Source organism: Mytilus trossulus, chromosome 8 (assembly GCF_036588685.1).
Source record: "Mytilus trossulus isolate FHL-02 chromosome 8, PNRI_Mtr1.1.1.hap1, whole genome shotgun sequence".
NCBI classification, from domain to species: Eukaryota; Metazoa; Mollusca; class Bivalvia; order Mytilida; family Mytilidae; genus Mytilus; species Mytilus trossulus.
Window position 1 is genome coordinate 9,182,000 of NC_086380.1, and position 17,978 is coordinate 9,199,977.

General features: G+C 31.0%; 3 protein-coding genes across 4 annotated transcripts in view; 2 read left to right on the top strand and 1 right to left on the bottom strand.

The window, feature by feature from the left end:
- The first annotated feature begins 355 nt into the window (after positions 1–355).
- LOC134728251 (uncharacterized) overlaps positions 356–17,978 on the top strand; it is a 35,868-nt gene continuing 18,245 nt past the window's right edge. The window contains exons 1-2 of the mRNA XM_063592793.1: positions 356–479; positions 3,018–3,290. Coding sequence (XP_063448863.1) covers positions 422–479; positions 3,018–3,290 — 331 coding nt within the window. The 5' untranslated portion in view covers positions 356–421. The remainder of the gene's footprint in view (positions 480–3,017; positions 3,291–17,978) is intronic.
- Positions 5,824–11,294, top strand: LOC134681460 (uncharacterized). The gene is made up of 5 exons (XM_063541096.1): positions 5,824–5,930; positions 7,444–7,765; positions 8,486–8,705; positions 9,547–9,809; positions 10,647–11,294. Exons 1-5 carry the CDS (start codon positions 5,830–5,832, stop codon positions 11,292–11,294), a joined length of 1,554 nt encoding a protein of 517 aa, XP_063397166.1. The 5' UTR covers positions 5,824–5,829.
- Positions 10,975–17,279, bottom strand: LOC134728250 (uncharacterized). Of its 2 annotated transcripts, none has more exons than XM_063592791.1 (2): positions 16,943–17,279; positions 10,975–13,358 (listed from the first exon to the last, which is right to left on the bottom strand). In XM_063592791.1, exons 1-2 carry the CDS (start codon positions 17,142–17,144, stop codon positions 12,223–12,225), a joined length of 1,338 nt encoding a protein of 445 aa, XP_063448861.1. In that variant the 5' UTR covers positions 17,145–17,279; the 3' UTR covers positions 10,975–12,222. The 2 variants fall into 2 exon arrangements, with proteins under 2 accessions (XP_063448861.1, XP_063448862.1); XM_063592792.1 differs by lacking the exon at positions 16,943–17,279 and adding an exon at positions 14,852–15,595.

Here is a 17,978-nt window from a genome sequence, read left to right on the forward strand (position 1 = left end):
ACCTTCAACAATGAGCAAAATCCATATATCATGGTTGTCTATAAAAAGCCCTGAAACGAGAAATATAAAACTATTCAAACAAAAATGCCATCATAAATCAATAAAATATAATAGAAGAAACAAAGGCATTGCCTTTCTGTGATGTTGTTATGATTATTACAATAATGTATCCCTTGCAAATGTCTTCATTTCAATAGTTTACGTTGTTTATTAAAATTTTCTAAAGTTGGAATTTGTTGGAATTGTAAAATAAATGTACACTCACATAGCAGCATAGTTACACGTAATAAACTTAATCTATTTAAAATATTGATGACAAATTATTTTTGTTTCATAGTTAAGATTTAACTTCCCGTACACATACATGTCTAGATACTTAAATCTTCCTGGTTGACACTCTATCTATATACATGTTGTCAAGATGTTTAAAATACAGATATACTTTGTATGTGGAATTTTATTTTTAACAAAAGTCATAGGTGAGTCATATTGGTAATCAAACTAATACCATAATAATCATGTTAATATGAAATGGTCATTATTGTGTCAGTTTATTAATTTAGCATATACTCAAACACTTTGTACAAAGTTATTATTAAAAAAAATCCTTTCTAACTATCTACAGTCTATTTATACACATAGAAAAAAGTATTGCAACACCTTGATTTTTTTAAACTTGAAAAACCAGCCTCTTATTTTTATTAAATTTAATAAAATATTTGTATAATATCATTGAAACATAGTTTATGCAAGGATTTGTATAGTTAGTCTAACTATACAAATCCTTGGTTTATGATAACATTGGCATTCAAACGATAAAACATGTTTGAAAAAAAATATTTGTGTAACCACAATTTTAATAACAAAATGAAGTGTTCTTTGTACAAACAAATGCATTTTACAACTTTTACTGTAGTCGAACTTTACAATGTCAGAAATTTCAAAATTAGTCTTCAGATGACTGTGCTCATCATGTTAGATCATTTTACGCCAAAGAATTAGTACTTGTGCGCAGCTTTCATTTAAACACATAAGTGCATCTTAACGTCTTCTGATTCCTGCCATAGATCGACTAATTTGCAAGTGTTGCTAGGGTAGCAGCAAACATTTCTGATGAAGGGCATAGTTTATTTCATGATGTGTTTGAACTGGGGTGTCCTTTCGCGCACTCCCCACCCAATAGTGTCCCAAATATACTCGATATGGTTCAAATCCGGGCTACTATCTGGCCAAGGAAGATGAACCGAATTCCATTGGAACAATGGATCTTCCTCCACGATGCTAATTTCCAACTTTGGCGAGATCTGCAGTACACATGCTACATTGGATATAGAAAACTGTGTGTCTGTTCGTATTCAAAGGTCGCCGAAATGGTCTTATCGCCCGATAACCAATAGCGATGAGTCGATCTTGAACAGTTCTTTTTTAAATGCTCCGGTATACCCACCACTTTCTTTTTATGATTGTATTGTATGCAATGAGTTTCCTTCTGACCAACCTTCATTATGCTTGATTTTCCCAAGCAAATGATAACGGGGATCTTCTTTAACTCGGAAGATCTTTTATTGCACCATTGTTATTCTCAAAACGACTTATAGAGGAATGATGATGATCAGCAATACGTGCGGTTGTTACAGTGACATCCCTGCTTCTCTCATGCTGATCCAAAGTTAAGTTAAGAGTTGTCTAGGGCCCATTACAAGGTGTCAATCACATAACTTTAAAAAAATTGCTATTTAAAGTGTTGAAAACAATGAGGATAAAAACATATGTTTTGCTTTTTACGAGTACAGTAGCTGCATGTGCAGATAAAAACTTATCGAATCGATAATTATTGATTAAACTTAGATGATACTTAAATAATGTTTAACTAGTTCTATTTTACCCAATTTAATCACCAAAAAATAAAGAGTGTTTTTTCAAATTTTAATTTCAATTTGGTGTTGCAATACTTTTTTTCATGTGTATATATAGTACATGATACAGCGTGATTTACTTTCAATTCTAACATGTCTAATGTGGTTCGTTCATACAAGTGATAATCGATGCGTATTGATATTATTTTCGTCTTACAAGTATGCATTCGTAAATTTTAATGAACTGTGGCACTGTTTAAGACGACCTGTTCTACATGTGCAGCAAAAAACACAATAAGCAAAGGGACAGCGATTGTTTTTCACTTCTTCATCAATTAATTAGGTGGTACCTAACACTACAGAGAAATAACTATTTGAAATCAGCTAAATGTTTTAATTACGTTGTGCTGTTAAAGGAATTTTAAGCTTCTTTAATTTTCTTAATTTTTTTCTATTTTTGTTAAAGGGTCGAAGTAAGCACTTTGACAAAACTTAATTTTACTGCAAGTGTTGGGTATCACCTTAAGGCCATAAAGACTAAGCAAAAAACCCTCACCTCACTACAAGTTTATGATGGCTCTTTTCACCGAGGTTTATTCGGAATTCTAAGCAAAAAGAATTACATAGACTTTGTAAGATGGAGCATTATTGAAAAGGTCATGGTAAAAAGGACCCACCGGGAATAGTACAAATTTTAATCAGAATAGTTCTTAAACATTTGTGTAAATATCAAACTAAGAAGAACATATTTTAGTTTTCAATGATTCAAATAACACTTTACATACACTATTTGGTTTACAAGAACAGAATAGAAAATAAGTAATTTCCGGAAATTTAAAAGACAAACATTATAAAAATAATAAAATGATAAATAAAAACTTCAAGGGTAGTACACGTATCGCATCAGAGCATTAAAACCAATATGCTTAAACACTGTTCTATTAAAGATAAAAAAATATATGTAATTTGAAATATCGACTGGCAGAAGACTCTTACGAAAAAATATTTAAAAGAAACGCAAACGCACGCTACCCACCGATAGAAAAATAATACAAATTCGGCGTAGATGAACTGAAATATCAATTTTAAACAAATAAATAAAATACACCTAACAGTTTGCGTTTACGCATACTTATATGATTTTAAGATTTTTTTTCGTAGATCCGTCAAGGGAAACTTTATGTGAAAACTCTGAACAAAGATTCAAGATAATATCCTGTCCTGAAAACAACACATTTAGTTTGAAATCGATCACATATGGTGAATCTCCATGCCAGGATGCAAACAACAATCGCATATGTCATTCCAATATAGATAATTATTTCAACGAACATTGTCTAGGACAAAATAATTGTACACTTCCAGTCGAAATTTTGTCAAATAAAAATTGCAAACCTCCACCAAGACGCTTACAAGTCAAATTTAAATGTGATAGTAAGTATTACACAATTTTAAATGTTTAGTTCGTTTTATATAATCTATAGAACTGTAATACATAGATGAAGTAGACAATTTATGTAAACGAAACAACTATATTACAAATTAACCAAAACCACAACAAATGAAGTCAACTTATCACCAATAATAATACATTAGTTTAAAAAAAACTCAATGTATAATTCTACGCTATGTCTCAAGAAACATTGATACTTTCTAATATCTCTGAATTTTGTTTTTCAACATACATTAATCAAACATATCATCTGATAAGACATTGATTAAGCATAATTATGAGTAAACCAAATCAAAGGTAAATGAATAACTTACTGTATATTTGTGCAATTAAATGAAAGCTTTTTACAGGTTCGCATGTTATTGGTATGAAAACATTACAAAATAACAAAAATTTTGTAGTTGGCCATGGGGAACTGCAATATTGTTAATTTGAGCATAATGGTCATGCAAATTTTGAATGTAACCACATGAACCAGTGTTAACCAATTGTTATCAATTGTGCTACAATTTACGTGGTTTTAAAAAATATCTGTCACTTTTCTTTCAGTTTAGGCTAAAGGTAAAATAGACCATCAACATATATTCGTATAATCATTCGTTGTTAATTCAAATAAATTAAACTGATGTTGTCAGTCAAATATATATATTTTTTATATAGTGCACTTCAAAAAATATATAACTAATTATAATTAGATATAAATATAAAAGGCAATACGTTCATGAATTACACAAGTACGTGAACATTATGTGAGGTTTATAAACTAATTTGTTCACCATTCTTGATGTGCTGTGAGTAGCACTTTCAATTAAATATATCAATTGTAAAGCGCCATTTTGTATTGTAACACAGCAGTATACACTCGACCTATTAGTTATTCATGTTAATGGCATACATCTGCAATTTTGAGACAGTTTTAAAAAAACAGCAATATTTATTGCATTATAAATACTGTTTAACAAGTTCCAAATATTATTTTGTTATTTGATTCAAGTTTTGAACTAAGCCATATAAGGGGATATCACTCTTTTAGTACATATTTTATAAGGAAGTGTTTTAAAAGAATTATTGTAGCTAGAAAACATGCTCGATGACACAACTTTTTTTCAATTTTATTTTAATTTTAAACATATTATAAAACCTATCTTCTCATATTTATTTTAAAGTTATATCGTATAGTTTTTCCTTTCCTTGAAATTTTTTTTTTCTATTGAAGATCTGTCAAGTGGCTTATTTGTCAGAACAAGTTGTTGAAAAAAAAATACGGTTTCTCTTACCATGCTTTTATATCATACATGTGACAAAAAAGAATCATGATGGTAAAATCTACATTTTGGAAAAGTACAATCAATGTGAGGAAATATATATAGTGATGATCCACTTCAAAATATTAACATAGAAATATCACTTATAAAATACAACCATTCTCTGTCCAAAAAAGAATAAAAGACTGGCGCTCCAAATCATAAATATGAAAGATCAAAAACTTAAAGTGGTACCAAAACTAATTTGGCTCGTTTAATTTTCCTTAATGTTTTTACAAAGTATTAACTTTGACCCTTTGACAAAAATATAAAAATCTAAAAATAAAATTGACCCAACTATTTTATCGGAAAAATTACAAAAGTTATATAGCAGTTTGACAAACACTTATTTTTATCATTGAGAAGCTAGATCTTCCCTTAACAACGCAACGTAATTAAATAGTTAGGCTGACTTTACAGAGTTATCTCCCTGTAGTTTTAGGTACCACCTTAAGTAAACTTAAGTTAACTGAACACATTTATATTATCACTCGTAAGTTTTAATCAACATGCATACATCCTATACATTCAGGTATTTCACATCCAATCTTATATGGTAAAATTCTTTACAAAGCACAAAAATGTCAACATTCACCTCCAAAGCTTACAAAACATTCAAAACGACTTATTAAGTAGCAGTCTGGCTAAGAATCATGCAAAATGATGAAATAGTGATACACACTGTATCACAGAAATCCACAATACTTTTTGTGTTGAAAGATATTGTGAAGTAAGAGCTAAATTTGTAATATGAAACCATTGAACACAGTATATTTTTCTTGGTGCTTTATTGAATATTGGACAAATATGAACTTTCCCCACTTATTGCAGTATAAGAATTTCACTATTTTCTCCTAAGACCGGATGTTTTAAGGAAAATGTTTATATGCAACCTAAAGAGAATAATTTTCTTAAAAAAATATCAAAAAATAAAATATGTAGCCTAGTACTGATTTTGAGTAAATTTGATTTCTTTTTTATTCAAAATGGTCTAAGGGAGATAACTCCTTTGAAGAAACATTACTTTCTCTTATATAACAACGGTTGCCATGTGACTTAAAAAACATCTAACGTCGTTATTTTAATTGAATTAAACATAGCTGTACCATTTTCTATCTTTTTATGAAAATACAGAGTGGTTATTATTTAATGGCTTTCACCCGCCGACCTTAACGACAGGTGGCGCAACTGTACTATCAGTTACAGAAAATCCAATATGGCGGATGTTTACGTTCTGTGGCCCATACCGAAGCTAAAAAATGAGCTTTCACGTCGTGGTGCCACTACTACCGGCAGAAAAACAGACTTAATTGAGAGGTTGATAATCCATTTTATATCTTTTTATTGATTTACAGGTTATTTGTTTCAGTTTTGTTCTGTTTTAAGCTATGGATAAAACTGGATTGGCACCAAGGTCATAATCAATCATGATCTGATCATTGAATCACTCGCCAATAATGGCAATATCTCCCGAATCTTGTTATCTAAATAATTTAATACCCATACACGATACTGTAATAATCCCAATAACCGCATTTCATCTGTACTTAATGGCCTTACGTAGGGTTTTATCATGAAATACCGTGTTTAAAAGATTAAAAAGGGGATATAATTTAAATTTGTAGACCTGTATCTAATCTTGTCACTTTCAGTTTTGATTCTGATGTGGCTGTTGTCATCTATCAAAGGGCCTTAGGGGGTCCACCATACTGTTATTTATTCTGTTTTGATCCTTTGGGAACCACTGAATAATGTATTGAAATTTACCAAATTTAACTTAATTCTAGTCTTTAGAAGTGTCAACTTGACACTATAATCTCTCTGTAATTTCAATCACTTTGGTAATTTTATGTCGCTATTGTTTATAACTCATTATAAAACATTTGGTGTACTAATGAGTAATAGCTCATTTCACTAGCCAGAATAAATAATATAATTAGACTCTACTATACATTCCCTGTATCCATTCTTAATTTTATGTAGGGATACTGATACTAGTGATAATGTGTAATCTAAATAATCTAAATAATGGCAAAGATTGAAACCTGAACCTGATTGTTTGTGTTGTCATGTTTTCACAACAGTATAAATGTGTAAATAAAAAAATACTTTAAACAAACCTCAGACCTTCCTTGATAAAATTGAATGTGGTCAGCCGTAAAACAACAATTAAGCTACATGTATTAACAGTCACAAGCTTCATTTTAATATCCTTTATAAATGTCATATAAATTGAAGAGATAAAAAATGTTAACATAAATTTATGATCTGTAATTTTCTGCGGCACGAGAGAATTTTAATCATCTTCATCCTCTATCACACAATATGTAAGGACAAATGTAACATTAACTCTAGTCTAGTAAAGTTTGGAGAACCTAAAGTGTCTGAAGCATAATAAAGAGTCGTATTTATTGCAATGGATTTAGTACCTATTTTTTACAATTTATAGTTCATTTCATTTCATTTTTTTTTCAGTTTCCAGTTGGCATGCTTCCTGTTGTTGTTGGAATTAATTTGATTTGTCACAGTTAGGGGAAGTGCTAGTATGTTGATTTCAATATAACATCTTGGACTTCCTCTCTTGTTTCAATTTCATTTTCATCACATTTACTGTCCAAGTTGGGAAAAAGATAAGTATGAAAATGGTGATCTCTGGTCAATGTTCAAACAAAAGTAAGTGTATTCTTATATTTTATGATATGTATGAAATGAGACGTATTGATTGCAACAGAGAAGCCAGTTGTTTTCCTACCAATATGAATGATATTAAACATGAAAAAACTATATTTTAAATTTTTAAATGCAGTACCATATTTTATTTTTACTACAGATTGAGAGCTTATGACAGAAATGCAAACTTCCGAGGTGTTCCTGTTAACTTGCCAGAACCATTAGAGCCACAGTGGCCTTTGACAGGATTCCAACAGTTACGACCTGAACATAAAATTATGCTACCAAAACTTACTACAGAACAAATAGAGGGATACTTCCTATATCGGATGGCGGAAGATCGACAGGCCAGTGGGGATATCAAGGCATTGGAAAAAGGGAAAAAAATGTTTGAATCACATAGAATTTTAGCCTGCAGCTTCTATCAGAGTGGTCAAAACACTTTCTTGAGTGGAATTGTTGGTGCAGCAATGAGACATAAGGTTCCATTTAAATAGAAATTCAGAAAATTAACACATAATATCATTTATTTTACTACTAGGGGGATTTCACTGCATATAATCATGATCATGAGGGCCTCACACATTTGCTGCATAAATTTTTTTTTTTTTTTAATTCCTTCAGTTTTTACTAGATTCTGAAAGTCTCTGTTACATGTAAGTGCATACAAACAAATAATATGTAGTCCATATATAAAATTTGTCATTTAACTCTGTAAAAATTTCTTGAATTCAATATTTTTATGTCAACACATACATTGGACCAGTTGTCACGGTTTCTGTAGGGCACATTATTTAAATATTTACCTTGTCATAGTGGTCAAAAATTAAATGAATGTTTACATGATCAAACCAGATAAACTATGTTGACCATTTCTAACATTCCAAAGTACTAGTGGCTTCTTTTGACATAAAATAATTAGTGTGGTATGATTTCCACAATGAGACATATCCAACAGAGTTCAATTTCATACATGTATGTAGTGGATATATCATATGACTTTTATAAAGGACCTTCAACAATGATAAAATTCCACATTAAATATGTGAAAAATTAATAATTCAAATCATAAAAATAGGGACCTCATTTATAACAAATAAGATATGAAAAACACATATGACAAGGCTTTCTTAAATTTTATGAATGCATGCTTTTAAAGGTTGATACTATTGTGAAAGTAATACAATTCCTTCTACCTGTAGGTTACATACAACTATAAAATTAAAATTGATAGATGTACTGGGGAACCATTAAATTCTCACTGTGAATGCCCAGCAGGAAAAGGACCACATGGTACATGCAAACATATTGCTGCTGTCATGATGATGTTGATGCATTTTATTCAAACAGGAGACGTACAGGTGGAAAAGTGCTGCACAGAAAACCTCCAGACTTTTCACAAACCTAAAGCTTTCTACAATGGTATTGTAAAGTAGTTCAAAACTCTAGATCAAGATTACACACACTGAAATGTCTCGCCTTCTTTACTTATCATTGACATTATGTTGATACACCTAAATATAAAGCTTAACTACAACTGTCACATATGAACCATGAAAATAAGGTCAAGGTCAGATAAAACATGCCAGGCAGACATGTACAGCTAAAAATGCTTCCATACAGCAAATACAGTTGACCATTTGCTTATAGTTTACATGTAAGAAAAATAAAACACAAAAACTTAACCCTGAGCAATGAACCGTGAAGACAAGGTCAAGGTAAAAAAAAACCTGCGTGACTGTCATATAGATCATAAAATATTTCCATACACCAAATATAGTGGACATATAGATAAAAAGACCAAAACTCAAAACCTTAACTTTGACAACTGAACCATGAAAATGAGGTCAAGGTCAGATGATATCTGCCAGTTGGACATGTACACCTTGCAGTCCTTCCATACACCTAATATACTAGACCTATTGCTTATAGTATCTGAGATATGGACTTGACCATTAAAACTAAACCTTGTTCACTGATCCATGAAATGAGGTCGAAGTCAAAACATTTTCTCTGTAACTGCTAAGTAAATTGAAACTGACACGATTACATACTTGAGTAATAGGCAGAAAATGATTAAGAATGAAAAATTTGCATTGCCACATTTTGCCAAATTGGAAAAAACTTGATACAAAATATTTTTATTAGATCAAGGTGACATGACACCGTCAGTATAATTGCAATACATCGACATATCCTGCAAAATTATGTCATACGGGAACCTTTTTTTTTATTATTTAAAAGCAACATATGTATTTTCCAGGATCACCAGTAAAGACACAAAATATTCCATCTAAAAGGAAACATTTAGATAGTATTCTGGATGATCCACGACCAGCAAAGTTCCAGAATTTGAAGGGGTACAATGATCATGTCAGAAATTCCTTAATTAATTTTTGCTCAACATCTTCCATGGATATATCCTTACGCTATATATATTCAAAAGCAGATCTTCAAAATGCAGTTCATGACCATGACTATCTTGAAAAGCCATTTGCTGAGTATTGGATAGATAATGCCCTTAAGGTGAGTCTAATAGATGTAGGAAGATGTGGTATGAGTGCCAATGAGACAATTTTCCATCCAAATAACAATTAATAAAAGTAAACCATTATAGGTAAATGTACGGCCTTCAACACAGAGCCTTGGCTCACACCAAACAACAAGCTATAAATGGCCCCAAAACTACTAGACTAAGAATGGATTACAAAAATATATGATGATGATGAACAACCAATGAGACTAGGCTTGCCATCAAGATATTTATTCAAGAAATTTTAAGCTGGGATAACTTGTAATTATTTCTCCTGGTATTATGTATTATGATCTTTAAAGAAAAATGTATATATTTTTACACACATATTTTATAACTAGTCACATGACACAGGATTCATGCATACATGTAGTAAGAACTTCTGATCACATCATGAGAAACATTTTTCTTGTCACTTTGAGATGAAGAACAGCAATGAAAAGCACTGTTCCTTTGCTTGGCTGTGAATTTACTGATATTTCCCATATCCTTTGTTTTTCAAACAATTTGTTTTGATATTCATGAGATCTTTTGTTTTATTTAACACAATTAACCTTTGTATTTGGTATTCACAGACTATGAATTCTATGTGTTATTTTGTTGGGTTTTTTTTTTGCTCTCTTGCAAACTTTTTTTATTGACTTGCATTGAATACCGTAACAGAACTCGGGTATACAATTGTTACCTCTTCATCCTCAAATTTAGACTTGATCATGAACCAAAGACATGTATTTGTAAATTTCTATAACTAGCAATGGATATCTATGTGTTTCTACTCTGAATAAAGGTTAAAAAAAATAACAAAACCAAATTAATTCATTTTGTTGAAGGTTACTGAGAATGACTGCAAGGCAATAGAGAAATGTACGAGGAAGCAAAGTAAATGCAATGAGTGGTTCAGGCATAGAAAATGGAGATTGACTGCGTCAAGATTTGGGGAAATTACCAGAATGACTTGTAGAAGAAACAAAAACAAACTATGCAAAACTTTAATTAATACCCATAAAATAGTTAGAAAGTGTTTGTTACATGGAAAACAATTTGAATCTAAAGCTATTTGCAAATTTGAGGCACAAAAAGGTGTAAAATGTAGGCCCTCAGGTCTGTTTGTTAGACCAGATTTCCCATTTTTAGGGGCTTCACCTGATGGCATTGTTGATGGTGATTTTTTAATAGAAGTTAAATGTCCATACAATGGAAGAAACGATAAAATATTGCCAGGAAAATGTTTTCCATTCCTATACAGAAATAAATCTGGGGAAATAGCTTTAAAGGAGATAAGCACCTATTATGCACAAATTCAAGGTCAACTGTTTATTGCAAAAAGAAAATACTGCTATTTCATTGTGTATACTTTTGTAGATCTGTTTGTGCAAGTAGTCGATTATGACGAAAATTTCTGCCTTAACTCATTAGTTCCAAAATTATCCATGTTTTATGAGAAATACTTCAGACCATATTTGGCATCTTTGTTATAACTCTCAAAGTTCAAACATTCCCATGTTTTTTGGTATTCTAAAAACATTAATTGTACTTTTAGATTAGATAACTGCTGCATCTTTGGTATTTAATAAAAAAAAAAATGGATTCATTAAGAATTTTTCAAATGTCGATAGTTCCAAATAATTTAATATTTTTATACATTCCATGCATGCCATATGGCTTTCAAACATGTATCATAAATTTAACATTCTTAATGAAATTAAACAATTTTAAACATAAAAATTTGAACCAATTTAACCATGACAAGAATGAATAAACCAAAAACTTGTTTTTTTCTTTAAAAATTTTGTACATGTACATGTATATCTAAAATGAAATTACATGGAATAAAATCTACTCTAGTATACAATACCATGCATACAATGTTTGATCCATTTATTGGGTGCAAAATCAGAATGTGCCAAAATTTGGGAAACATGATTAATTCAATGTTTGTCAAGTAACATAATTAATAACAAGAGAAGAATATCAATTTGAAAATCAATCTTATTCTTTCAAATTTTGCAAGTCAATAAATAATTTATGTAGGTACATGTAAAATAAACTTATAAATCTCATTTTTTAAATAATTAACATGCTTTAAAAGTAACCAAAAAATTATGTGGGTTTCAAACTATCTTCAAAATTTTGAAAGACAATCAAATAATGTTATTATTTTGGCAAATTTTAAAAAGCATGTTATGATTGAAAATGCTTCAGTAAATCTGATATTAAAAGTAATTGCCTTACTTTTTTTCAAAGCCTTTTAAATATTTTGGATCAATTCTGCCATTAAAAGCCAAAGAATCACTTTAGACACATGAAACTGATAAAGTGTAATTTATAAATAAGCAAACAACATTTACATAAACAAGCATTTACAGTTCATCTGGTTTTGAGTAATTTTGTCAAATATATATATTCTTATGCATTTTCATTCACAATACACTTTCTGAAATTTGCAATAGAAAAACACACAAAAACAATTCTAGACCCAAGTATAAGTTTGCCTGATGGCAGTTCATTTTTCAAGATCTTAAATGTTTTGGCTAATCCAATAACTCGCTCAATGTGAATTCTTTTGGATGCTACTCTCCTGTCCCTTACAACTTCCTCAGGTTCCAACTGACTTTTTCCTTTAAGCATAGTGGGAGTGTTCACTTTCACATCTTGTGCTGCAAATAAATCCTGAACCATTATTCCTCTGTCTGCCATTATGCTATCTTTCGGTTCAAATAAATTCAAATTTAGCTGAAGCAATTCAGACTTTTCAATGATCTGACGGTCACTTGCTGAACCCCCATAAGCATCACTTACATATGATACTGTGCCTCTTGGTGTGCAACCTATCATGGTTTTAATTGTGTTTTTATGTTTGTAGCTAGACCATGTCACACTTTGTGCATCAACATGTGATGGCTTCTGTATAGGGGTTTCAGTAGCATCTAAAATCACCCGGGTAGTTGCAAATTTGTTCTTAAAATCATCTGGCATATAATCAGTGACAATATCTCTAGATGGCCAAATGTTTATCTCTTTTAATTGAAAGTACAAGAAATTAATCCAAGTTATGACAATCTTTGACACAGTTGACTCAGACACTTCAAATAAAAAACTTAATTCTATATCTTCTTTGTTCTGACGTAACTTCAGTAAACACATAAACAGTTGATCTTTTGGTGTCAAAGACAGACATTGGTAATTTAACTCATTTACAGCTGGGCCTAAACAATTGAAAAACAACATAAAATGCTCGTAGTCCCTGAATGATGTATAATATTGGACACGTTTTGAATCATTCTCCAAATTATCAATACCAAATCTTCCAAGTAAGGTACAGTGTACTCCCATTTCATGTTGCATAGGCTCAATACCATCTAAGTCATCAGATTCTTCTTTGACCTCCGCCTCGTTACCAACCTCAACTTCAAGCTGTACATTATTGACCACCCTTAAGTCCACATCATCTCGTCTACTGTATTTGGTTGATCTGGGTGTAGAGCTTTCCCTAAACAAGAACAATGAAGGGACAGCATCTGGAAGAAGCCGCTTACGTGACCCTAAAAAAAAGGGCATTTTTGTTACTTCAATCAAAATGAAAGAAAAAACATTAAACAGGCTATAACAATAAATGACAATATATTTACATCAACTCTCTTTCTATATAACAAATTTTAAAACTAGAGATAGACTTTTATAGCTGACTATGCAGTATGGGCTTTGCTCATTGTTGAAGGCAGTACGGTGACCTTTAGTTGTTAATGTTTGTGTCATTTTGGTCTTCTGTGGATAGTTGTCTCATTGGCAATCATACCACATCTTCTTTTTTATAGTGTTTATATTTAGTGGTGAACATTATAGCTTATATCTGGCCTTAAACCTGTTATTGTGATACATGTAATAATAATGTGTTTAAATCATTTTCTAGAAATTTGACAAAATATAGCAACTCCCCCTATCCCTTGAAACATAAGGTATTCCTATAAAATAGGTTAAGAAAAAGAATACTGAAACCAAAGATGTTTTTTAATTGTCCTTGTGAATTTTCAAGTCATATCTTTTTTTATAACAAATTTAAAAATTAAATGAATGGTTTATGTTTAGTGGCAAATATTACATGCTTATATCAAGCTTTTTGCTTGGCAGATATTTTTTAATAAACTATTTCAAAAAGTCATGTCAACTCTCCCACTCCCAGACAAATTGATATGATTCAAGAGTCTTCACTTTTATCCCTAAAAGTTGTGTGCTTAGCTGTGTAGCAGCAAATACCAATTTTGAAGTTTTCAATTTAATTGGTATCAAACTATCAAATGCTTGACCACCTAAACTGCATCAATAAAAAAATTTTGACGAAAAGTTAGTAAACAAAGATGCAGCATTTCTTTCAAATATTAATGATTGATTGCAATAAAGTTCCTTAACAAAATGTAATATAATTATAACTTGATTTCACTATATTAAGGTGGTACCTAACACTACAGGGAGATAACTCTGTAAAGTCAAATTAACTTTATAATTACCTTGTGTTGTAAAGGGAATATTAAGCTTTTCAATCATAAAAATTGGTGTTTGTCCAATTGCTATATAACCACTGTAATTTTTCTGACAAAAGGAATGGTTCAAAATTTTCAAATTTTTGTTCAAGGGTTAAAGTAAATACTGTGTTCAAATTTTATGAAAATTAAACAAGCCAAATTAAATTTAGTGAAAGTGTTGAGTACCACTTTAATACATTTTTTTCTGATACAATATAATTATTCAACTTGAACTTATTATTTTAGATTGTACCATCTGTCTAATGAATGAGTTATTGCCCTTTTTACACAAAATATTTATTTGTTGTTCATTATTTATTTATGTGGTTATTTTTAATGTACCTGTATGCGGTAAATATATAGTTATTAATATAAATACATTTGTACATGTCAAATGCAGATGTTGCATAATGAATCTGAGATGAATTTGTTTTTTATTCTGCCTTTTAACCTGGTTTTAGAATTTTTTAATTACAACAGCACTGAAAATCAAAGCTTATTCCATAAAATTATACATTTCAACAGTACTGAATTCCTGATTCCAGACATTAGACTGTTTGTTGGTCAGATCAATGGTCCCTTTCAAAATTAATGTGCATCTAGGTTTTCTGTAAAAACAAACAAAAAACACAAAGCAAACAAAGCAAATATCATGCAAAAATAACAGAATTTCACTAGTAATGATAAAATGAAATGAATTTGAGTCTGAGTCTGAAAGAATTTGACCATGGAAAAAATATGCCAAATTACAAAAAGGATGTATAGGAATAATGATGTGCTCCTTCAAAATTCGTTTGAGAGTAAAACAGAATACTGTTAGTGTTATCAATATTAGCACAAGTTGCTCAATAAGGCAGATCTAAGAGGTAAAACAAATTACTGTTTCTTATTTTCATATCAAGGCTTTTTATAGTCAGCTATATATTGGTGTGAGTTTTTCTCATTGTTAAAGGCAAAAAGTTGCCTCTAATTGCCTGCGTCCACTTCATTTGAAGTTGCTAGTAGACAGCAGTTGTGAATCCAGAATTATTCATAAGTGAAGGCCCACTGACTGTCTAAGAGGGGGCTGCTATGGCCATGCTTCAATGATTTTCTATATAATCAACGAAATTTTTGCTAGAATAGGAGGGCAGGCCCCCTGGAAGGCCTCTAAATCCACCTCTGGACAGTTGTCTCACTGACAAGCATACAAGATCATACAACTTCTAATTTTATGTTAATTTCTTGTTTGAATTGCTTCACATTTATTCATGTGTGATATTTAACCCTTTCCTCCATAATGACGCCTTTTGACGCCACCCCCCTTACTCCATAATGACTCCTTTTGACGCCTGTGTAGTACCTCAGTTGAAACACTTTGACTACAAAGTGTTTGCAGTTGAATTAATAAAATTTGTATCCAATATGAAAAGGAATATCATAGGAATATCCTACTTCAATTTATTTGATGAAATATTTGTTTTTCGTAATGCCTTAATGCTTCAAAGCATATGTTCAGCATTTTATTAAAAAAATCCTATGCGAATCAAGTATGCAAAAAAAAAATTTCAATGGAGGAAAGGGTTAATAACCAACTATATGGTATGGGGTGTCTTCTTGTAAGATGTGTCAATGATACTCAAGAATGTGATGATGTCCATGTCAGATACAAGTCATATAATACATTTGTAATATATATGAATCAATGATATTGTAACCAAAGGTAAACATTTGGCAACGTATTTGCATAACTTAAACAAATAGTTAAAATACAAGATTGTGTCATTTATCTTATCTACATTTTTAAATGTTCATTCTTACATTCTTAAAACTTTTAAAAGTAAAATATCCAGGTTATACGGTGTATAGTAGTAGTACAGTGACCTATAGTTGTTAATGTTTGTGTCATTTTGGTCTTTTGTGGATAGTTTTTTTATATAGTGGAAGCCACATGCAGCTATGAATAGTTTGTTGCTAGAAAAACAATTGTCATTCAATATATTGTATGTTATTAAATTTGACTGCAAAGTGTAGGATGAAATGTATGAAGACCCATCTGAAATAGATACATGTAGACAAATGTCTAATCAGCTAAACAAAGCTATATTTGGGAGGTTTGAAAAGCTGACACCTAGTACTATAGGTACATGTAAAAATGTATGTGACTATGTCCTTAAAGGCCCAATTTATAGAAAGGTAATTTAATACTGTCCTTTTAACCAAAAAAAAAAGACTAGTTGAATGAAAAAACTCATTTGACACAAAATTGCATTTGTAGAAATTGGTTTATAAACATGATGAACAATGAATATATATATGTGTAGTGGTTCTTCAAACAAGCAAACAAGCCCAAGCTTCTAAAAAAATACAAAAACCTGTTGCTACAGTACAATAAACATGATAAAATATATAATTGATACATATTTTAACAAATAAACCAGGAAAATGTGCTGCCAAAGTGCACTTAAAAACTGATTTATATTCATAATCATATTATATTTGCCATTATCTGCGCTTAAAATTGACATCCACTTGTGAAAGGTATATGACTTGTTCTTGGAAGTATCACTACACTTTAAAAAAAATCAATAAATATTAATGTTATTCATCATTGAAAGTTATCTAACCTAATAGTCCAGAAACTCTGTAGTCAGCCTCCTTGAAATGGGCGGCACAAACAACGTCATGTTTTCCTGGCTTCCAGAGACCTTTTGTGGTAGAGCCTCTTCTTTTAATAGCCACTCTCCATCTAAGTTGCAATTCTCTTTCTTCAGGAAACTTGTGACCACCAGAATTCGTACATCCAGGAACACTACAATACTGTGGCATCTTCTTTAATCTTTAAAATTCGCGGTGTTTACGTTGACAACAATATGGCGCTTTTTTGATAGGTCACGAGGAGTTCCGAAAGTATAACTGATGGAACAATACGCCACCTATTAGCGAAAAAAACGTAGGCGCAAGCCATTTATCAGGACTGTATCATGATCAAAGACATCCCAACGAAGATCAGCTAGTCAGACAATAAGACTGCAACTCATACATTGTATAGAAGTACCAAGAGTACATAGACAATAGCATTGTTAATGTCCATGACTGCATGAGCAAGCAATGAAGCATGACATAACTTGATAACGTCTAAGGACATTTTTGTATGTGTGGCTTTTCACTTGACTGTCTTTTGACTGTGTGGCACAGTGTCCTGTTTATTGGAATAAATCAGAGAAAACAGTGTTCATGGTGTATATACCCTCTATCCACTGTGAAAAGGGAGAACAATAACAGGAGTATCCAGGCATGACCAAAACAGAAAGATCCCTAGACCATGGAGTAATAGTAAGTAATAGTAATACTAACTTAATTTAGTTTAAATATTCTTTTTTTATGGAGGATAGATTTATATTGAGATAATGAGTTCAAATGATATGAGTGCAGTAAAATGTCTAATAATAATGATGTAACTTATTGTTACCTACAGTGAACTAAAACATTCAAATGTTTTATACACTGTAAATCATTACCCATGCAACCCCTCCATTTTCTATGTTTCATCTCAAAACAAGTACTAGTAACTACATGTACCTCTTAAAACTTTGTGGAAGTTGACCAGCACCATGATCACACACAAAAAAAGGTAAATTGGCAAAATGTGACTAAAATGTT